This window comes from Daktulosphaira vitifoliae, unplaced genomic scaffold (assembly GCF_025091365.1).
Source record: "Daktulosphaira vitifoliae isolate Bord-2020 unplaced genomic scaffold, ASM2509136v1 Scaffold_2, whole genome shotgun sequence".
Taxonomy (NCBI): domain Eukaryota; kingdom Metazoa; phylum Arthropoda; class Insecta; order Hemiptera; family Phylloxeridae; genus Daktulosphaira; species Daktulosphaira vitifoliae.
The window spans coordinates 19,478,012-19,502,048 of NW_026099573.1; the positions used below are offsets into that span (position 1 = coordinate 19,478,012).

A 24,037-nucleotide genomic window follows, 5' to 3' on the forward strand; every position below is an offset into this window, starting at 1 on the left:
GTAAGAATAAATTTGTGAACCCCCATATTTTTAGCTTCGGGATGTTCCTGTTTTTAAGCTCTATCGTTAGTACCATAGTTGAAACATAATTTTACATATGAATTTATCCATATGTTTAATTATTAAGGGCTTCATAAAGATTTACTTAAAACCATTTCTTTATTTAAACTTTTTTCATGGATTAGAAATGGAAGAGGCTTATTATAAACAATATTAGAGAAATTGTGTATATTAAAAGTTAATTACGCAAATATAATTAGCGAGAACAAATATATTTTAATAAACTTTACTGTCTCTATCATTGAAAATATTAAACAAATTAAACAAACATCGTAATTTCAGTAGTTACAGGTATATTTAATTTTTATAATTTTCAATTTCGAGTGGATATAATTTATACTTTTAAAAAATGCATTTCTTTTTTATTAAGTAATGTGACTGACTAGTCCCCCTAAGATTTATTTTGGCCTGTATCAAAGGTAGGGAAGAGCGCTCTAAAACTCACAAACTTAAAGTGCCCATTTTGAAATATACTAGTCTAGATATATTTTAAATAAAACAACTATTTATTTTTGTTTTGGAACGTTCAATATGCTACTGAGATGCATACATTTTTTTATTTAACTGACTGAAAGCAATTATTGTTATTGCATTACTTTGTTTTATTTTTATCTTTTCATGTTTAATTTAAATATTTATTAATTAAAAAACTATGTACGAAGTTATATACTGTCAAATTAAATTATTAAGCTTTCACTCATTAAAAATAACAAAGCGTACTGTGAGGCTAGTGTATCATTTTAAAACCGTTATTAAAGCAATTCTATTGTTGTTTCAGAAGTAATATGTTAAAAGTATTTTTTAAATTTACATGAGTTTTCAATTTTATACTAACGTTATAAATTGCACGTAGTCTATCTTCAAACGATAATTACGTAATTATTGTTTCTAAAAATTATTATTTAAAAAAAATTGTTTTATTCTTTATTAATAAACGTAAGAGATAGAGATAGATAAAAAGTTATTGAGTTAAATTAATGATAAATCATTCTAGAAATTTTCATGTTTCATGTTGCATGTTTTATTCATATATTAAATCAAACCATTGTTGATATTACGACGGTTGAAGTTGAAGTTAACCCAGTTCAAATAATTAAACGGACTGCCGAGTGAAACATAATTGTGTTTAATTCTAGAACAACAAAAATGATTAATGGTAGATGGTAAGAGTGGATATTTTAAAGTTTTAAACCTAGATACAGCAAAAGGTATTTAAAATAAATTATTGAGTGTATACAAACAAAAGTCTGATACATAAATTACGTTCATTTAGTAATATTATGCTATGGAATAAAATGACAAATTTTTTACTATGACTCGATGACGTTGTAGGTGTTTTTACACTATATATTCTTATATTACAAACAATATTAAATGTCTTATTATTAAACAATCTATTCCATTCTATAATTAAATGGTTAAAAAATATATCTCAATTTTTTTGTTTTCTTTACTGTATAAAATAATAATTTTTTAATTAATTATATTTTTTATATTAAAAAATTTGAGTGTATACATTGTTCAAGTACTGTATTATTCGTCCTCTATAGTCTTTTAATTATTTGTTCTATACCTGGAGTGGCTGGTACTACATTTTTCAAAGCCGTTACAAATGATTCTTTCTGAAACATTTCAATTTTTAACGTATTAAGTTTTATCATACTAAAATTTAAAACTATTATTTATTTGCATATTTCAATTTGCCACTAATGTAATAAATTATTAAATTAATACATTTTGAGTTTAAGAATTTACTTTTCTAAAAACAGTAATGTATTATTAATACATTCTAACTAAAGTTATATAAAATTAAATAACTTTGTTCATTTTAACCAACAATTTATTTATATTATTTGGGTTAGATAATGTACTCGTAGGGGAGATATTAATTTTTACTTAAATGTAGATAAATAAATTTTAAGACAGTAGCACGGGGCTGTACTGAATAAGGATTTAGGAGTACTTGTATGGGCGTAGTATAAGAAGTTTTATATTTGTATAATTTTACATTTGGAATTCGGGTAATGAAGAAAATCGAGCCACACTCGAATAGTCACTTCTCCAGCTTCACTTCATTTAAGATGAACTAGATTTTCTACGGCTCCATTTACCAAGCCGTTAGTTACGTCTATATTGGTGGTTATGAAATAATGGATATTTGGATAAATATTGTTTAATATGGTAATTCATCTGTATGGATAAGTAACAAATTATGGACTTTTAATCACAAGAGAGCTTTCCGATTTGCTGTTGAAAGAATTTTTTCTTTAGCAACGCTTAAAATCTGGTGGTTGTACCCATAAACTGAGTGGTTCGTGATAAAGATACAAATTCCAATTAGACACAGTGTATTAATCTCATCTTTAAGAAAAAATCGTGATTGTATTAGAGTATTTACATATTTTAAATGACCTATGAACTGTGGTTCCATTTATCACTACTGTAGCTTCACCTGTTGATGCATAAGTTATGTACAAATTAAAGTGGCCATCGTTATCCATATAGCGGTTATAAATTTCCATTATTAATTTTATAACAAACGTTTTTCCACACCCAACAGGGTTAGTGAAAAATATTTTAGAAAATGTATGATTACTATTTCTTGTTTCTATTTGTTTAAGACTTAAGTCATGTCATAATTTCTAAAACGAATAATGCAAGGTTGTTTCTTTTTTGTATACGAACTATATGAGAAACTATATGGAATTTCTTCCGAATCTTCGTACCTTTTTTCATATTCATCAAACTAATTCTCTTACCATTTGTCAGTGGAATTCCCATCGATGTACATTTTAACTAGAACATTATTAGCTTTTCTTGTACGTTGTTGTTTAGAATATCATACTTTTGGAATTTTTACAGTAACGACTGAATTTTTGAATATGGGTTCCCATAGTAGGTACCATGCAGCTACTTGACTTGACACATCAGAAAGACACTCATTTTCATATACTGATATTATTCATTAATAAATTTTATTGCGTCCGCTTTATTTTCACAGAAGATATCACAAGGGGTATTTGTTAGTCATAACAGAATGTAAGCATGAGAACCCCCTTTATGTTAAATCTCAATTCTTATTGATAGTACATAAGGGAGTTTTGACCAAATACGCAGTTCTTTTGTGACTCCAAGATAATCATTAAAACGTCAACTAATTTGTTTAAGTAAACCGTATACGTCACAGAATCTTTATGGTTAAGTGTTGTTTTTTTTAGATAGTGCAAATTTTCAACAAATTCTTCAGATATAAATTCCATTATCTTTCAATTTATAAATAGTTTGAAGCAAATTTTTCCAACCAATTTCTTTCGTATTGTCAGTAAGAAATAATGTTGGTTTGCAAAATTGCCTGATCATTGCAAATAGGTCTTTTTTCGGAGGATCTAGTACCAAGCCGAATTGATGAACTGATCTCAAAAAAGCAAGATTGGATTCTACACAACGACTGATTAACTCTCTCAATTTGATTTCTAGTGATTTTTGTACTTTTCTAATGTATTTAAATACAACAGTAAGTGAAACACGAACACCCTAATCGTATGGTTTCATTACCATGTGATATAGAATCCATACGTGACGGCCAAACGTGATGCCCACTGCGATGCGCAATTATCTTTTTATTCGGATCCTCTGTAAAGAATTTCCACTTATTATCTATTATCTATGTTTTTGTCATTAATATTATTATCTGATTTGGTTAATATACCATGGGCTGATGTTTACAAACATGACAATTAATCAGTATTCTTGAAGATTGAAAAATGGGTGAAAACATTTAAATAATAAATTTTATTTTTTAATATAATTCTTTTTTAATATAGGTTTATTTTTTCATACGATATCAGGAACAGGTTTTTTTCGATATTGCGATATAATATTAGTAAAATTCGGTATAATATCAATATCAAAAAAATTTATCGTTGATCAACCATAGTAAATAAAATTTATTGTAAATATTTACATAACATAATAATGAGTGAGGAGATAAAAATTAAAGTAGTAGAACTAGCTAGAAAAAGTGATAGAATTATATTCGTAAAATTAATTTTCGAGGAAAAAATGTTGAATGTGATAAGTGACTATGCACCGCAAGTAGGATGTGATGAAATAGTCAAGGAAGTGTTTTGGAGAGAGATACATTAGGTGATACAAGGAATACCTGGTAATGAGGACGTGGTGATAGGAAAAAATATGAAAGAGTACATAGAAGATATGGTTTAGTGGGAATAATGGGACTGGAGAAAGAATCCTGGAATTTGTAGTACTGTATGATTTTACTGTAATTAATTCTTATTTTAGAAGCAGCAAAGAACATTATATCATTTATAAGAGAGGGATTAATAGTTCACAGATTGATTATTTTATGTGGAAGAGAGAGAGCTTAAAGCGAGTAAAAAATTGTAAAGTTATCTCAGGCGAGAGTGTAAATACACAATATAGACCGATGGTAATGGAGTTTTCGTGTAGTGAGAAGAGAATATATAAAAACAGAAAGAACATAGGAGGAAAATCGACATAATGACGTGTAGAATTCCAGAAAACAAGGAAATCTGGTGTTAGGACGAGGACGTTCAACAAATCATAGAGAGTAAAAAAAAGTAGTTCAATGTATGGTAGAAGAGCAAAAGAAGATAAGAGTGGATGGAGTATAAATGCTTGTGCAAAGAAGCCAAGTGTGCAGTAAGTAAGGCGAAGTTTAAGATGTATGACGACTTATAGGAACAAAGGCAGTGAAAAAAGTCTATAGACTTGCACAACTAAGAGAAAATAGGTTAAAAGACTATCACTATTTAAGGTGTATAAAAATTTTTGATAAGAGGGTGCTATCAAGTGATGATGATATGAAAAAAAGGTGGAAAGAGTATTTTTAAAAATTACTGAATGAGGAGTACCCAAAAGAGATATTAGAGGATATCTCGTGTAACAAAAGACTAGTAGATTTAATTAATGAGAAAGAGATATGGGAGACTGTGGTATCAATGAAAAAAAATAAAGCATTAGTACCACATGAAGTGCCAGTAGAAGTATAGAAAATATTAGATGGTGTTAGCATAAAGCAGTTGAAGAAACTTTTAAATAAAATCTTATTAGAAGGGAAAATTCCAAACGGAGGCATAGTATTGTGGTGCCGATATTTAAAAGTACAAGATACATACAGAAGTGTGGAATTTATAGAGGTATAAAATTTATAAGTCTTAGTATGAAAATTTGGGAAAAGGCAATAGATAAGAGAATAAGAAATTAGACATCGGTATCTAAAAACCAGTTTGGATTTATGCTTGGTAAGTCAACAATGGAGCCAGTATTTTGTGCGAGGCAACTAAAAGAAAAATTTAGGGAAGAGAAGAAAAAGCTGTGTATGGTATTTATAGATTTAGAGAAAGCGTATGATAGAGTACCGAGAGAGGTTTTAGAATTGGCATTAATAAGAAAAGGATTATTAATATAATAAAAAGGATCATTAATAAGAAAAATACATTACTAGAATAGAGGATATGTTTGATAGCACTTGTACCAAGGTAAAATGAGAAGGTTAGTAACAATAAGAGAGGAAAAGATAAAAAAGGTGGAAAGTTTTAAGTATTTAGGATCAGTTGTACAAAAGAACGGTTGTATTGACAAGAATGTAAGACACAAGTGCGAGTGGTTGAAGTAGAGAACAGCGTCTGGTATGTCATGTGATAAAAAAATTACAACGAGGCTGATAAGTAAGTTCTATAAGACTTTAGAGTGACCATCTATGATGTATGGTTCAGAATGTTGAGTGGTTGACAAGAGAATAGAATAGAGAATGAGTGTAGCAGAGATGAGAATGCTTAGATAGATGAGTATAGTAACTAGAGAAGATAGGATAAGGAACGAACATATAGGAGGGGGTAAAGATGTAGCGTCAATCGTAGATAAGATAAGAGAAAATAGACTTAGATGGTTCTGTCAAATTATGAGGAGAAAGGAATAGGAAGCTGTAATAAGTTATAGAAATTAATGTTGAAGGAAGAAGAGGTAGAGGAAGACCAAAAATAGATGGAGGGATGCTATTGAATGCAATATGAGGACAGCTGATGTGACCTTAGATGATGTAGGAGATCGTGTCAAGTGGAAGTTTAGGATAAGGGTGGCCGACCTCAAGTAGTTTGGATCAAAGTGAGAAAAAAGAAAGAACATTAATATGCAATAATTAATTTAATCAAGTAATATTTCTAAAAATTAAGTTAATAAGTTAATTGTCTGTGCAAGTCGTTATTTTGAATATTCCTATGTTAAAACGCCAAAGAACTAAAAAAGTATACATTAGAAAAAATAATGTCTTAGGAATATATATTTAAAAAATAAAATTATTTTAATTCATTCACTTACAAATAGTCAGTTTTAAATAAAAAAAATACGTCGAAATTTACTGATATAAAAGTCGTAATTTCATAAGGATGTACGGAGAACAAGAAATTTTTTTTTTCAATTTTCGAGGGTAATTTCTTCAACAAGATATGATTTGTGATTTTTTTAACGTGTTTATGAAAAAATCGGTCAATTATAACTTAAAAGAAATGAGAGACAGACACAAAAGAAAACACACACATGGTAGTTAAATTAATATCTTCTTGTTTCGCATCGATGCTAAAAAAGAAAAAATTGTTATTCTATATTTAAGAAACTTTAAATTACTTGAAGAAATGGAGTAACTGGCATACTTTTAATGTGGTAGCATCTCATGAATCCTTTTGAATCACCAGTTATAATATTCTACAAAACAAATTATAATGCAAGTCAGTACCGAATTTTTAGGGGTTATAGGAAATATCTGTAGTAATCGTGCATCGGATTGAAAATAGAATGTTATGTCAATTAATGAATTAGCAAGTGTCAGGGCCCATTGTATGCGCATAGTATACAAATATTTTCTAAAACTTAAAATAATTATAAAATTACACAGAAAAAAAATCCCAGCACAGGGGAGTCGCGGCACAGTGGTGTCGTGGCATAGTTGTATCAAGTATAATGATATCTGACAGTGATTAAAATGACTATTAAAAAACGCTTCGATGCAAATCTTTAGATAGTGTTTAATTTTAAGCTACATGATATGCTATTTGCTTATTAATATCCTGAATGAAAAAAGGATAATTAAAAAATATTATTTCTCATAAAAAAATTGTATTGATCCATACATTTTATAAATAATTATAACATTTTAAAGTTAAAAATGTAAAATATAAAATCGAGAATTTTAACACAAAAATAGCATACGGTAGTCATTTTCACCGTGAAGACAAAATAAAGTCCGAAATTTTTTTTTTCATAATAAAGTATATTACATTAGTTTTAATTTAAGATATATATATAAGTGGTAGTATTTCCGGAACACTTTCAAAAGTTAAGTTGAAAAAGTTCTCATTTTGAATCCCCCTCTGTGTTAAAGGGTTAAATTTATAAAAAAAATATACCAAATTATAGGTAAAGATATCAAGCATCTATAAAAAAAAAAAATTCTATTGATTTATTCATTTTTGAAAAAGTTATGGCAGTTTTAAGTAAAAAAAATTGAAAAAATTTCGAAAATTAGCGATTTTTAAATTTGTATTTTTTTTGGAGGTTTCCCCCATTTACGGGGAACGAGGGAATTTTTTTCCATTTTTGAGTGTAATGTCTTCGACTAGATACGATTTGTGATCTTTTAACGTATCATTGAAAGAAATCGGTTCTGTGAGAGCTGAAAAAAAGTGGTAATAGACACAAAAAAAACACATCATAGTAAAACCAATACCTTCTCAGCTTCGCATCGAAGCCAAAATTGTCAGAATAACCATGTAATCGAATAATATAGTGAATATATAGACTGAAATTAAAACAGTTAGAATTATTAAATATTATGTTAACCCTATCATTTATTTAGTTTTTATTAGAGTTATTTTCAAATTTTTACACATCAAACTTTTTGTTCAGTATAACAAAATAAACACGATACGTGAAAAATATTTAAACTTTAAGTAGCTCCTCATTATTATTATTATATATTGAGTACTATCGATCATTTACATTTCTGTGACTAGATAGTTTATTTTTGAGCAGTAGAAGTTTTTTTATAATCTTCTTATAAATTATCGTATATAATGAATAGGCCCCGGCACTGGTTAATTCATTGTCCGCCATAACACTGTCTTTTCAGTCCAGTGCACGATGTTTGTACTTACAAAAAAAAATTGAAATGACGTTTCTGACGTCAAATTTATTTAAAAATTAAATAAAATTTACATTTTATTTTTAGGGTTTTCCCTATGGCTTTGCTAACTGTCATTGATGCTCAAGGTCAATTATATATTTAGCGTCCCAACTTAATATATTTAAAAAAAAATACATATTATGTAAAAAAAGTGTATTCATATTTTTTTTTGTGACTTTCCACGCTTGTAAACATGGATAATAGTAGAGTATTCAAGAGGGGGCTAAAAGGACTATAGATCCTCATTGGCAAATTATAACTATTAAAATTATATGACTTTAACGATAGTAAAAGAATGTGTAAGTAAAAAGTGAAAGTTTTTAGTTCCCCTTAAGAAATCCTGCTTCTGCTCCTGGTGGAAAGTGTACAAATCAAATACATTGAGCATTAACGGTAGCTCCGCTTTGTCTTATCCACAAAAGCAGTTCTGTTAAATCAGCGGTGTACTTAAATGTATGCGTGCATTACGATAGTCAGTGGCGGCTCGTGGGTCTCGGAAGTGGTGAGGCAAACTTTTAATTTAGTAAATTTGAACAAAGAATATACCTATTTTTAAGATTATAGGTACACGTAGATAATAGCTGTATTAATCGGTAACATGTTAATTCTTTAAAATTTTTATAAATTATAAGATGAAAAATTATAATCGTTAAATACTTTTATACATTGACTGATAACTGATGTGATAAACGTAATTCGTTTGTTGTTTTTGTGGGGTAAGCATAGATTAGGAACAATAACGACATAATGTCGATTCCATTTAATTTATATGTAAAATGTCGTTTCCATTTGAAACCACCTGGCACACGATGGTGTTCACCGCTGAGGAAAATTGACATCAGCCTCATTTTACCAAGTATTCACGACTCTCCCCCACCAATCAATCTTAATAATCCAGTATAGCAACTGAATCAAAAAAAAAGTTTGCCTCTCGGACTTCATCGGTTTGCTTCGTAATTGGTAGTGTAACGTGTTGTCATTTTTTAATCATTAACGAACGGAGAGCGCAGACATTTGGTTTCGGCACTGACTACCGTGTAGAGATGTTAAGTTCGTGAACGAATAGTTCATTTGAACTATTCACTTAGATGAACTATTCTGAACTGTTTCAGTACCTGTAACTTAACAGTTCACAGTTCGAAAAAAATTGGTAGCAATGTATAAATGAAATAGTTCGCGAACTTCTTTAAAAATTCTTTGTGGTTCGTTGTTCGAAATACTGTAAATGGTTAATAGCTGTTTACAATTAGATAACAAATAAATTATATTGTTAAAATGTTACAGGGTTTTTAACTGTTTAACAATAAAATAAATTCATACTATGTAAAAATATTAGATCAAATTTCTGATTTAACTTAAGACTACTGGTCAGTATATCTACCTTGAATTAGGTGATAATGATAACATGAGCCATGAGGGTATTAATAATAATTTTTTCTTAGTTTATGATGTTCAGGTTAAGGGTTAGTTTATAACTTAATTGCCCATAAGTAGTGTGAACTACAACTGAACTGTGTACTGCTATACTAATAGTGATAAAATGAATAGTTCATTGCCAAACAATATCAGCATGATCAATAAAATTAGTGAACTTAAGAATAGTTCATTTGAACTATTCACTTGAATGAACTATGAACTAATGAACTATTCACAGAAATGAACTAAACTTTCCATCTCTACTACCGTGTTATATCTCGCTGTGTTTGTGCAGCGTCAGTCAGGCGCAACATTATGTTATCTATTTTCGTTCTATTATCTTTTATGGTTCAAGATTACAAATTTCGTTAATTATAAAAATAAATTATAATAATTTGAAAGATATTTGATATTGATAGAGACTCGAAATAAATAATTATAAGGTAAATTGCAGGTGAGATTGTGCCTCACTTGCCTCACCCGGCGAGCCGCCACTGGATAGAGCGCTTTTTAGGACCCTATTTTGATTAATAAACTTAATAATTTTTATGTGTCTGAAGACCTCAATGGTCTCAATCATTATTTAGTAAAATAGTTATTAATCTTATAAACTGGTATTCGTAAAAAAGTTAAAAACCAAATTTGGTGGCTTTTTCTAATGGCCTCTTTGGTAATGTGAATTACATAAAATTTCTCAAATGTTATATAAATGTTTCCTAATTGTCTTCTAATGTGCTTACTCTGCCGTTTTTGGAGAACTTTACCAAAGTAAAATGAACATCTTCACGACATTCTAACTTCATTACAGGTTCTACTGCTTTTCTAGCAAAATCCCATATACATATAAATTTCCCACTTACACTAACAATTACAGTGGAATGAACAGGCGACCAATCAGCATCTTCAACAGTATTCTGAAAAATAAAGTTTCGTTTTTGTGTAAGAAACGGAGCTTAAATAAGATTTATAATGCCAGGATGGGAAGGAAATAATTCTTTTTGACTGTACAATAAACAAAAAATAGTGTATTATTATTATACGAGGTAATTTAATATGAATATAGCTTCTAGATTAATTGGCCCAACTTTAAATACGCCACTGACTAGAATCTAATACTTTTTCATAACTTTAGAAAAAAAAATTATTTTGAGCTTTTAAAATAAGAAGTTGTGGGGAACTTCTCTCATTCACTATTCCTACTACCGTGATTATGCGATTTGGACTCCAAAGATTCCCATAAATATTTCAACATTTACTATTATTATTATAATTACTAGGCTCTGCCTAGCTGGGGATCCGCCCCAGACCCGGGGCCCTTCGAGCCTTACGCGCCGAAGGCGCGTAAGCCTCTTTGGGCCGTCATCATAAGTAGGCCACTGATTCCAGTAGAAGTACCCGGCTACGCCGGGCACGATAAGTGTTTTCAGAAAAAATATTACTTCAGAATCAGTGAAAACTATAGAAAACTATATCTAAAAATGTTATTATTAAAATCAGGAAAATTCAAAAAGAGAATATAGTAAAATGTATTGGGTGTAAGGTTGAAGCCTCTTAATGAGGTATTTCCTTTAGGCCTATTCAAAAATTATTTTAGGAGGAAATTTAATATTTTTTACTTTGTTAAATATGTTATAGAAATTTTTTTGCTAAAATTAAAGTAATGATGAAAAAAAAGGACATTAGGTCCTTATATATTAGAAGTTGCCTAAAAGAATATTGATAGCGCTTGTTCAAGGAGGGACCAATCTCTCTTAAATACACCCCTGTTATACACAAAAATTATTAATAATCTAATTATAATAATTATGTTTATATTATAGAATAATTAAAAAAAAATTTAGCAGGTTATTATAAGTGGCACACTGTAAATTTAAATTTAAATTAATATTAAAAATAAAAATAAAAATTTAATTAAAAAAAAAAAAAAAAGTTCGTAAAACGGTGAAAAATGAACGGATTGAATTGATTTTTTTATCATATCTCAGGAATGTCATTGGGCGGATCTGATGAAAATTCAAACCTTAAGTCGTAAAACGCTGGCGTCAGCGAGCGTTTTTCTCGAAAATGGTCGAAATTTTAAAACGCTGGTGGGCGAGCGGCAAAAATGTTCCGACCTTCGCCAATATCCGAGCACGCTAAGTAATTTTCCCAGAGAAGCGTTTTTTTCCTTGTTCTATTATATAATAAGATAATCATAAATTGAATGAGGGCTCAGATAGCGTAAGCCTTTTTAAAACTAGTTATAGTCCCTAAAATTTTTTTAAAAATTATTTTTTTGCAAAAGTATTTATTAGAGTGTGTAAAATCAATTAAGCACCTTCTATCAAATTTTAGCTTCGATGCTAAGCTGAGAAGGTATTGGTTTTACTATGATGTGTTTTTTCTTGTGTCTGTTACCACTTTTTCTCAGCTCTCACAGAACCAATTTCTTCCAATGATACGTCAAAAGATCACAAATCGTATCTAGTCAAAGACATTACCCTCAAAAATGGAAAAAATTTCCCTCGTTCCCCATAAATGGAGGAAACCTCCAAAAAAATTACAAATTTAAAAATCGCTAATTTTTTCAATTTTTTCAATTTTTTTTACTTAAAATTGCTATAACTTTTTTAAAAATAACCAAATCAATATAATGTTTTTTTATATAGATGCATGATATAATTACCTTTCATTTGGTATACTTTTTTTTTATATCTGACCATTTACCTCCCCTCAGGGGGGGATTTAAAATGACAACTTTTTCACAAAAAATTAATTTTTTAAACTTGATTTTTGAAAATGTTCCGGAATGTCTGACACTTTTATATATATCTTAAATTAAAGCTAATGTAATATACTTTATCATGAAAAAAAAAATTTCGGACTTTATTTTATCTTCACGGTGAAAATGGCTACCAAATGCTATTTTTGTGTGAAAATTTTCGATTTTGTATTTTACATTTTTAATTTTATTATGCTATAACTATTTGAAAAATGTATGGATCAATACAATTTTTTCATGAGAAGTAGTATTTATATACATATTTTATTCGACAAACTTTTTTTTTAAATTGGTCCATTTCCCTATATTTGAGGGGGGTTCAAATCTAAAAAATGCATGTAGAAAGTAGAACTTTTTCAACTTAACTTTTAAAAGTGTTCCGGAAAGTCTAACACTTTTATATATATCTTAAATTAAAGTTAATGTAATATAATTTATTATGGTAAAAAAAAATTTCGGACTTTATTTTATCTTCATGGTGAAACAGACATCAAACTTAATAAAAAAATACGATTTTTGTAAAAAAATTATTTTTTGTATTTTTAACTTTATAATGCTATAACTTTTTGAAAGATGTATGGATCAATATAATTCTTTTTTTTATAGATCCATAATGTCTTTACCTATTATTTGGTATATTTTTTTTTTATATCTGACCCTTTACCTGCCCACAGGGGGGAATTTAAAATGACAACTTTTTCACAAAAAATTTACTTTTTCAACTCAAATTTTGAAAGTGTTCCAGAAAGTCTGACACTTTTATATATATCTTAAATTAAAGATAATGTAATTTACTTTATTATGCAAAAAAAAATTTCGGACTTTATTTAATTTCACGGTGAAAATGGCTACCAAATGCTATTATTGTGTGAAAATTCTCGATTTAATTTTTTACTTTTTTAACTTTATAATGCTATGACATATTGAAAAGTGTATGGATCAACACAATTTTTTTATGAAAAATAATATTTTTTAATAATCCCTTTTTAATTCGACATACTTTATCTTAATCAATATATTAATAAGGAACTAGCAGATCATGTAGCTTTTGGAATAATCCACCAATTTTTTTAAAATTAAACACAATCTAAAGATTTGCATCGAAGCGTTTTTTAATAGTGATTTTAATCATTGTCAGATATCATTATACTTGATCCAACTATGCCACGTCACCATTGTGCCGCGACTCCCCTGTGCTAGGATTTTTTTTATTTTATGCCTATGGTTAAAGTTTAACAAGCCATTATATCCATAAGGGGAGACTTATATCATCGATCGTTAGACTTATAAGTCTAACAACTATAGGATAATAAAAAAATTAACATATCTTACAAAGTTACAGAGTGAAAGAAGTGGAATTTCAACATCTTCAGCCCAAATTTTTATTTGCCAGTCTGCACCATAAGTCATATAAACGCTTGGAAAAAATGGAGAAAATTTTATTCCATATACTGGACCATTATGAGCCATAAAAATGTCATCGTAATCGTCACAATTATCTATATAGTTCTAAAAATATAATCGATATTAATTAATTATTTATTATATATTTCAAGAAACATTGAAAATTCAATATTAATACTTAGTTAAATAAGGTGAGTAAATAAAAGCAATGAAAAATCATTAGTTTGCCCTTAAAAGTTTTAGGTTCAACCAAATTTTAATATGTAATAATAATTGTTATTATATAATTATTTTAATTTGATAAATTAATTACAAATAAGTAGAGTAGCTAGAGAATATAGGAGCCTTGCCACTAAAATAGGTTCATAATCAGTGTTGAATCCAAAAATACTTAATTGGGTTACACTTTTTATGATAGTGAAGTCAATCACTGTATCTACTCTCGTTGAAACTATGTCCCGATACCACAGTGCTGTTGATTTTATATCCATATATGCATTTTCTTCGCTCCTACTGTACTTATTTTACTTAAATATGCGTGAGAAGATCATAAAACATATAAAGTTGAAGTAATCAATACCATAGTTTTGAAAAATTTTAAATTAAATTCATTTTATCAGATTTTATAGATTGGTTATAAAATGTTGGTACCAAACAGCACTTGTCAAATTATTATCATTTATATAAGAATTATCTTTCTTGGTGATTCAGTCCTTCCATCGCTGCCTTCTTCTTGATCTTATTGTGTTTGGTTTCCATCTAGTGACCAACCCAATGGGTTCTTCCGATATACATACATATTAGCCTACCTTAGCCTATTGCTATTAAGGGCCCCAATTATGTCTGTTTCGCCATATAATTCTTCTATTTCATGGTTTGTTCTTAATTCAAATTTTCTTTGATTATTATTTTTTGGACTAAATATCCTTCTAAGAATCTTTCATTCAAAAATAGCTAGTTAATTTTTATTTGTTTTTTCCGTTGCCAAGCTTCACAAGCATATACTGCTATCGGTCACACTAGCACTCTGTATAATGTTATTTTTGTCTTCCAAGATAACATTTTCAATTTAAATAGAACAACTAATCAAAAAGACATCTGTTTGCTTCTGCTCATCTAAGTTATTTTCTCGAGGCTTTTTGCGTTCTTTGGTTTTTATAGTATATTTTAAACTTGCTTAATTTTCTGTCATTATAACAAAGTAATCTGCTTGTGCTGCTACTACTAATTGTTTTTCATTTCCAATTTTAATACCACTAGCTGTTACTAAGATTTCTCTTATAACTTATTCCATAGATACATTAAATATAGCTGTAAGTCCTTACATTAGCCCCGTTACTACCTCAAAATCTTTCGATACTACATCTCCGAAATTCTCCTTTCAATTTGATTCCTGTAAACATGCACAGATTAGTCTTATAAGCTTTTCAGATATGCCCAATTGATACAATGTGCTCAATAAGTTCTCTTTGTCTTTGAATTATAAGTCTATAAAAACAAGATATGTGTATATATATAACATGTCAAATTTCTAATTTTTTCAGTTATTTGTTTAATAATTGATCCAAGGTCAGTTTAAGATAGTTTAATATTATTATAAAGTGGCATGCTGCTCTCTTCAACTCCAAAAGTTTTTGCCAACATGATACGTATGAAAATAGATAAAGTTACTTTTTATTTCAACGCTTTAGTTCCAAATTTCACAACTCAAAAATCTATTATTTGAGTTTAAACGTTATTTATTACGTTAAATATTAATTTTCGAATTCAACATAACTAATTGTAAGTTATTTACCATGATAGAGTGCTTTAAATATTAAATTTCATATAGGAGAAAAGTAAAACTTATTCTTTAAATCTTTTAACTGAAAAAATAATTTTTTTGAGGTAATGCAGTTCAAATATGAGGTGTTGATTTATTAGGTGTCGGCTACTATAAGAGTAGCACTTGAGAAAATTTTCGGGAGCGTATAATAAATCAATTTTTGTTAAGAAATTTGTAAAATGACCATTTTTTTTAATCATACGTCAAAATTATAAAAATTTATTTCCAAAAATAGGTTTTTTTAAGGTATAAAATGGTTAATTTTAATTATGAATAGTTATTTAATAATATAATAAAAATTGATCACTTGTGGCTAATTTTACTTATTTAATAATAATTAAAAATTTGAAAAATAATCTTTTCAAGGATAATGAAAAAAAAATTTTTAATTTCTCGAAATTTTTATGTTATGGATTAATATTACGAATGACTCAAGATACTTTTTTTGTATTTAACTTATATTTTAAAAAGTTACCTTCTAATATATTTTACATTTTATAGATATGACTTGGGTTTATTTTTTATATTATATTAATTATTTTTGAATTTATTATTCAATTAAAAAGATGGAGTTAATTATTAAAATATGCATTACTTTTGTTAAATCTGCTATAGAAATATTGTTTAATGACGTTACTCATTTCCAGTACACCTCTGTACATTTATAGATTTATAAATATCAAAGAAATTATTATTAACAACATAAGTCTACCTTGACTATAAAACCAAAATTAGTTCCAACATAGAAGATCATTTTTTTGATAGGGTGAAATGTTATCACAGTGCCTGACATATTTTGTACAATAATACTATTATTTTTTAGCGTTATGCCTTCGTCATTTTTTAATCCGCAATAAATCAAGAACATCTGATCTAAAAAATAATTGGTATTTTATTAAATAATAGATAAATTTTTAAATAAAAATTTACGAATTTATTTGTATTGTAATTCTTCTATGAGTTTTATAATACTTAATTGTATTCATTACAAAAAGAATACTAATAATACAATATTAGAAGTGTGTACAGTTATAATTTTTTTATTTGTATAGTGCATTCTTATCTTATATAACTAGTGTAACTTTTGTGAATGATTTGAACCAGTACAACTTTGCGGAACAAAATCTAATTATACAGGTGGGGCTTGTATGTTTGAAGCTTGTATGAGAGTCCGAACTCTCGTTCAATGGGTTCAACAGAATTCGATTTTTGTGAAACCCTAATGATGTATTTATAATCTTTGGTCCTTACCAATTTTGTTTGATTCGAATAAAATAGACCATTTCCGCACAAAGCCATTGCTATCGACTGATAAAACATACTCGTCTTCAGAATTATTATGATTGATTTGCATGAATGGAACAATGTAACATATTGGGAAATATTCCATGTTCTTACTATAGCATAGATAATGAAACTTAAGTATTCAATTATTAATAGGTAATATAATCAATTTTTGAAGTGAAACTTCTTTATAGAGGGTCCAAAAAATACAGATTATTGAGCGTCACGGTCGGCTGTAAAGTATATTTTATATTATAATTTAGCACTGTCTTTTCGAAAATTAAAGTAATTTTAATTAAAATATATTAAATAATTTAATTTCAAGTAATTATGATTGTGCATAAAAAAATTTTAAAGAATCTCAATAGATACAATTTTTACTTGATATCTTCATAACGAAAGAAGTTTCACTTCAACCGCGCGTACTCGTAACACGCACTGTTTTTTTTTAAATAAGCAATTAAATCTATGTAGGATAATAAATATATAAAAACACTAGAAATTCATAAATATTCAACACATACATTTAAAAATTCATTAATAAATTAGAGAATATAGTTACCTATTGATTATTCTTGGTATGCAGTGGTCCTGTGTTATATCTAGTACAAATATTTGGCCACTAACACTACTTACAATAAGAATATTAGCTTTAGATTTGGAAAAAACTGAGCAAGTAATAGCTTTATCAAATTTATATATTCTTTCTGGGTAAATAGGATTTTTTAATGACCAACAACATACGATTCCTTGAATGTCATCACCATCGCAATCTGTTTTTCCATAGCTAGCTGCTATTATATTCTATCAAAAATACAATCTTATATACAATCATTTTTGGATTCGCTATTTCATTGAATAAATTGTTTAGTTACAACTATAAAAACTTTAATTTTATGTTATACGACAAAATGTATAATTTAGGTATTTCTTGATTGAATCACTAAGAAAACAATTTTTTTTTTTTTTAATATACTGAGACCAATGTCCATGTATTTACTACTTTTTCATTTTTCATTGACTTAACTTTATAAATTGGTGAGACTTTTTGAACGTCTTGATGAAATTTTCATCTTAACTATGTACATAAATGCGGTAAAATCTACATACTGCTCGATAAATAACAATTTCGGTTAAATAGTAAAGACTTGTACCCTCGCACTGAAAAATATTGGTATATAATAGAAATTCTGTTTTTTATTGTTATAGCCAAAAGTAATCTGGTCACTGTGATTTCTATTTTGTCGATCACACGCATCATTAAATATATGAAGTTCACCTTCACCTCCAAAGTCTAATAATTAATAATTACAGGCTTCATTTGGGACCTTATTGCAGTTCCTTCAGTGTGTGTGTAAAATACAGCTTTGTTTTTTTTAATATCATGAATATTGAATATTTAACACTATAACTTACGTAAGCAAAACATTTCTTGTACTGGCATGAATGGTTTGGATAGGTTTTGTATATAATCAATCGTTATGTAAAATAAAATTATAACAAAAGCATATCCAAATAATAAAAAAAATACACCAACTAAAACGATTATAAGTAGAAACATTCTTAGAATTTAAAATATACATAAAAAATTTTTTTTTATACATTTATAATATGAGTCTCCCTTTAATCTACAAGATAGTTACCAAAATTTTTTGTAGTATTATCCTTTATCTTCTTAGTGATTCAATTAGGGAAATATCAACTTTAAAATACGAGTTTCTGAAAATTAGTGAAAAAATTTCACTAAATTTTTCAGATTTTTATTTTATGTCCAATTTAACAACAGAAATCCTTTTTAGTTTTTTTAGAAGTAAAGAGAGTTGTTCTTAAAAAAAAAACTTAAATCATATTATTAACATATACATTATTTCTAAGGTAGTTATTAAAAAATATTATTTTTTTATGTATACGTTTTTAAATCATAGCCTTAGATAATCTATAATTGTTCATTAGTAATAATTTTAATCAGTGTATAATCTTTGTTAAATAAGTAGTTTTAATTTTTGATTAATAGCCATACTTCATTCATAATATTCCACACAAAAGACGTTATAGAAAAATTCGTGATTTCTTGACAAGAAAAATATAAAATTTCTTCTAATATGTAACGATATGACACAAATTCGGTATCTAAACAACAATTGTTATTATATAAGTATATATTATGTTTTCATAAATATAAAAATATTTCAGTAGTGTATCCAGAGGGGCTGAATAGATATAGCCTAACTCCTAAAAATTCATGCGACAACCTAATTTTTTACTAAAAATTATTCTTTTAAAAGGATTTAAAAAAAAAAGATTGTCAACATGTCTCAGAGCTAAAAGTAATTTAAAAATGTATTAGGTCTACTTCCGAGATATTTATATTCGTAAATAATTATCATAGTTGTTTACAATACCACTTGAACATTTTTTGTTCTATATGGGATCTCCCCACGACCATATTAACTAAATTTCTAAATATTACACAGTTTTTATTGTAAAAAATCTAACACGAATATTTATTTGTTAATAATATACACGGAGTGACCAAATCAAAATTTATACATTTTTTAAGACCCAATACCAAATGAAAATAATTTATCAAAAATAACTTTTGTTGTTCAATAATAAAAAAAATTTTCCAGCCTCTCCCACACAAAAAATGTTAGACTGCTTCATTGATATACTATATATTCATCGATAGGTCACTAAATACACCGTATATCACTTAAAATTCGATTTGCATTTCATATTTAAAAAGAAGCATTAGAAAAATAATAAATATGTATATTTGTATATAAATCAAAATATTGATTTTTTTTTTAATGACTGATTGGTCTTAATGATGATATGTATCATACATACCTATACACTGAGTTTTGAATTTGACTTGTTTTTCAGCAAAATTGTTTGATGTTATAATTCGATTTAAAATAAACGTTGTTTTTTTGAATAAGTCAGGCTTGATTACTTCAAAATCATTTTCATCTTTGCGATTATGAAACACATTGAAATTTAAAAATACTATATATATTTAGAGTGGAACTTTTGAAACAATTAACATTTTGTTGTAATTTTTTTCTTTAATTATTTATACATTCTTAGAATACGTTAAAATCATGTATTTTATTATTTTATTTTAGTAATTATTCATATATTTAATTTGAAATTTCAAAATAACCAGTTTTAAGTATTTTTCTTACAAAAATTAATAATGGTTTATAACAAATTGAGTTACAAGCATATATTAAGAAGTATGATTTTAACATAGTCTAAGAATACATATATAATACATTAAATTTATATAAAATTATTGTTAAACAACTCTCATTTAACTGTAGTGTAAATTTATTTTGCATAACTAAAAGTTAATCATATTTTTACAATATATTTCAAAAAATGAGAATTGCCTATATGTATTTTTCTTTTGACTGTATTATCTCAGAAAATAAAAAAATGATAATAAATTATAGGTAAAATTTACGAATGAGGGTCACGACTGGTAAACCTTTTTACAAGAATTAAAAATAAATTACATACTTACGTCTTTCTATTGATTGAGATATTACATTGACATTACTTTGAATGAGCTGCCACTGAGAAGTATAAATAGACTTATTCTGAAAAAAAGTATGAAGGGATATGTTTAATATTTAGAATACTATCAGAGTTAGATAAAGACATTGAGACCCCAAAATACAATTTTCGATTATATTTAACAGAATGTTGAAAAGATGAGCGAAAATAAAGTTATCATCATACTCAGAAAAGTACTTTAAGTATCCATGAGACTTGAGAACACACCTCGCTTAATCTAAGCTAATTATCATGATTTTTTTTTAATATAAATTTGCTTATTTTATTTGAATCATTTTTATATTTTGTGCAGTCGTTTTAGACTATAAACATCAAAGACTAAAAGTTAGGGCGCGACCTAAATACATTTATTGAAATTAGATGGGGGATGTTTAAAAAATATCTGTATTTAATTTTAACTATTTAAACCAACAATATCAAAAAGTATTATTTAATTAATCACATTAAGTAAAATAGATGTTGTTTGAGTTTTTTGTTTTCTTTTAAATGAGTTCGAAGTTTGAGTAGCATTGGACAACAAACATAGCTTTTTTCCATCGAAAATCTGAAAAAATATACTTATAGTATGCTCTATTTTTTATATAAGATATTTTTAAAATAAGTTTATTTATTTATTTTTTTTTTTTATAGTTACTTGAGGAATCTTGTGTATTTTTTTTTGTTCTGGTGTTAGTAGGTTAACAGTGGGATTCAAGGCTGGTAATTCTAAGAGTGTTATTGTATCAGTTTCTTGTAAATCAGCATTAAAATATTTATGATCATTTTCAATAGTAACTAATTTATTTTCATTTTTTGAGTTTTTTAAATTAGTTGTTTCTGAAAATATAAGCTGATTACAAATTTTGAAAATTATACTTTTTTAAATTATGATATAATATAAAACATTTGTGTTAAACTAATGTTAGATACAGAAATTTCATTCAGTAAGACTTGCAGTGACATAGTTATTGGGACATAGGTAACGTATCCCCCCCATCACAAAAATAATTATATGGAGAAGATTTTTTTTCTTTAGAATGGGAAGTGAAATTTATTTTTATATGAATTCCTCCAATATAAACTTCTAATTACACTATTCAAATTTTAAATTATTTATTAGAATAATTCAACAATTAAATCGAAAAAGTATATTTTTACTCATGCAAGTGGTCCAAAAGATCTGAACCTTTTCCAATTTTTTTTAGTTAAAATATGTATGTGGCTTAATATGATAGTATTGTGTAAACTTGAAAATTTCCATTTAAGACACGTTCCATCAAAATAAAATTCTGATTATAAACCTGCTCGTAACCTACGTACCTATTATTATTATTATTATTTTAAATATTATTCTTTTGAAAATTTGTTATAGTCAATAAATTTTTTTTTTAATTTCACAAATATATAAAACATAAAATAAAGTAATAAAAAATATATATATAATTTATTTAAAAATTGAGAAATTTCTTGGTAATAACTATTACAATAATTATACTCATTAGCACAACTAGAGCACAAACTCAGAGGGTGCTAAAATTGCATAAAGTTTACGTAAGCCCCTTTAAGTCGTAAGGAACTCAATCCTCCACAATATAATAAATAGCTGCATAACCAAGCTAACCATTGTGGTTGTTCGGAAGCTCAATATTAAAATGTTTCAATGTACTCAAAATAACGATTTTCTTGAAAAACATTGATATAGTAAAAAACGGATAATAAATTATTATAAATAAAAATACACAGTTGAAACTATAGGTATTAAAATTTGGGAAAGGTAACAATGACTAAAGGTGTTAAAATCAAGTCTGGAAGTGCTTCAGCACCTCCGATAACTGCGCTACTGAATATAATCACTAGATAATATCGTATTTATGATTTAGATTCAATAAATAGATTATTATTATTTTATTACAACTACTATTTTGATTGTTTACTTTTATAGTAAAATATGTGTTAAAAAAAAATTAAGTAAAATAGGGATTCAGAAAATTTCAGCTGAGGCATTTTATAGATTAGTAGTATTAATTGATAACTGACAGTGATTTACATCACTCCGTAAAACCCTTTGACGTATATTTGAAACACGTCAAAAAAAAAATTTAACATATTTACGAAAAATTACATGATTTTTGACTTTACACGTTGATGACTCATAAGGATAAGCTACTATAACGTTTTTCTTTTTTTAATCATACATTACATTAAACAAGCTTTAATTTAAAATAATTTAAACATTCCGTTACTATGCAAAATATTATAAAATCTATTAATTTTACCATAAGATGTATGTATTTTTGACTTTGATGATTGTGCCTCTACTCTGTACTTCACATATTTTTTATGTTCATCACTTATATTTAATAAGGGATGAACAATAACGTATTTATTAACAGATAAATGGGAATTCATAAGTAATTAACTAAAGTCAACTTCTTACTTTTCTTGGAAAGATTATTTTTCAAATTTTTAATTATTATTAAATAACTATTCATAATTAAAATTAACCATTTTATACCTTAAAAAAACCTATTTTTGGAAATAAATTTTTATAATTTTGACGTATGATTAAAAAAAATGGTCATTTTACAAATTTCTTAACAAAAATTGATTTATTATACGCTCCCGAAACATTTCTTAAGTGCTACTCTTATAGTAGCCGACACCTAATAAATCAACACCTCATATTTGAACTGCATTACCTCAAAAAAATTATTTTTTCAGTTAAAAGATTTAAAGAATAAGTTTTACTTTTCTCCTATATGAAATTTAATATTTAAAGCACTCTATCATGGTAAATAACTTACAATTAGTTATGTAGAATTCGAAAATTAATATTTAACGTAATAAATAACGTTTGAACTCTAAATAATAGATTTCTAAGATGATGAGTTTTAAATTAAAGCATTGAAATAAGAAATACCTTTATCTATTTTCATACATATTAAGTTGATCTTATCTTCATTATAGTGATGTAATTGTGGTGAACTTATTTTGTCATTATTTTTGTCCATTGTACGATAATTAAGTAGTATGTTTCAAATCAACTATAAAATTATTTTTATTAAGAGATTTCTCATTTTTGGAATATTAAAATAATTTTATTGAAACATTCTTTCACCTTTTAAATTCCAATTATATTACGTTTCTGAAAAGTAGTATTTATTGATTAAACAACAGTAACACGACGGTAATACATAGAATCTATGATGACGTATATTAAATACACGCTAAAGTTAGTCCTGGCTGATTTTATAAAAAAATTTTTTATAATTTCTTATAACTGACTATTTATTTTGAGAAAATCATTTTTTTTACCCAATAAAAATTAATTAATATAATGCACTGAACAATATACAATATAACAATATATATCGTACATTAAAAACAATTTTTTTACTAAAAAGAAGCTAAGAAAAAATCATAGAAATTTTGGTAAAAATGGCAGGTTATGAAATGTTTTGAATAGCAACGGAACATCTACACTGTTCAAAAATTAATAAAGTTG

The 24,037-nt window shown here is 26.9% G+C and overlaps 1 protein-coding gene across 1 annotated transcript; it reads right to left on the reverse strand.

The window, feature by feature from the left end:
• Nucleotides 1-1,105: 1,105 nt before the first annotated feature.
• On the reverse strand, nt 1,106-23,609 carry LOC126899401 (dynein axonemal intermediate chain 4-like). The gene is made up of 14 exons (XM_050674336.1): nt 23,453-23,609; nt 21,188-21,369; nt 20,996-21,097; nt 20,501-20,576; nt 19,822-19,944; nt 18,992-19,101; nt 17,534-17,775; nt 16,939-17,084; nt 16,400-16,560; nt 13,791-13,967; nt 10,438-10,611; nt 6,727-6,804; nt 1,634-1,682; nt 1,106-1,192 (listed from the first exon to the last, which is right to left on the reverse strand). Exons 1-14 carry the CDS (start codon nt 23,541-23,543, stop codon nt 1,146-1,148), a joined length of 1,758 nt encoding a protein of 585 aa, XP_050530293.1. The 5' UTR covers nt 23,544-23,609; the 3' UTR covers nt 1,106-1,145.
• Nucleotides 23,610-24,037: the final 428 nt, after the last annotated feature.

What these genes read in the sequence shown, in the direction of transcription:
- LOC126899401 (XM_050674336.1), bottom strand. Translation starts at nt 23,543, where the DNA reads ATGGACAAAAATAATGACAAAATAAGTTCACCACAATTACATCACTAT. An exon ending in AAATACACAAGATTCCTCAA is followed by an intron (nt 21,098 to 21,187) that starts GTAACTATAAAA and finishes ATATTTTTTCAG; the next exon opens with ATTTTCGATGGAAAAAAGCT. An exon ending in ATTCGAATCAAACAAAATTG is followed by an intron (nt 16,561 to 16,938) that starts GTAAGGACCAAA and finishes ATTATTTTTTAG; the next exon opens with ATCAGATGTTCTTGATTTAT.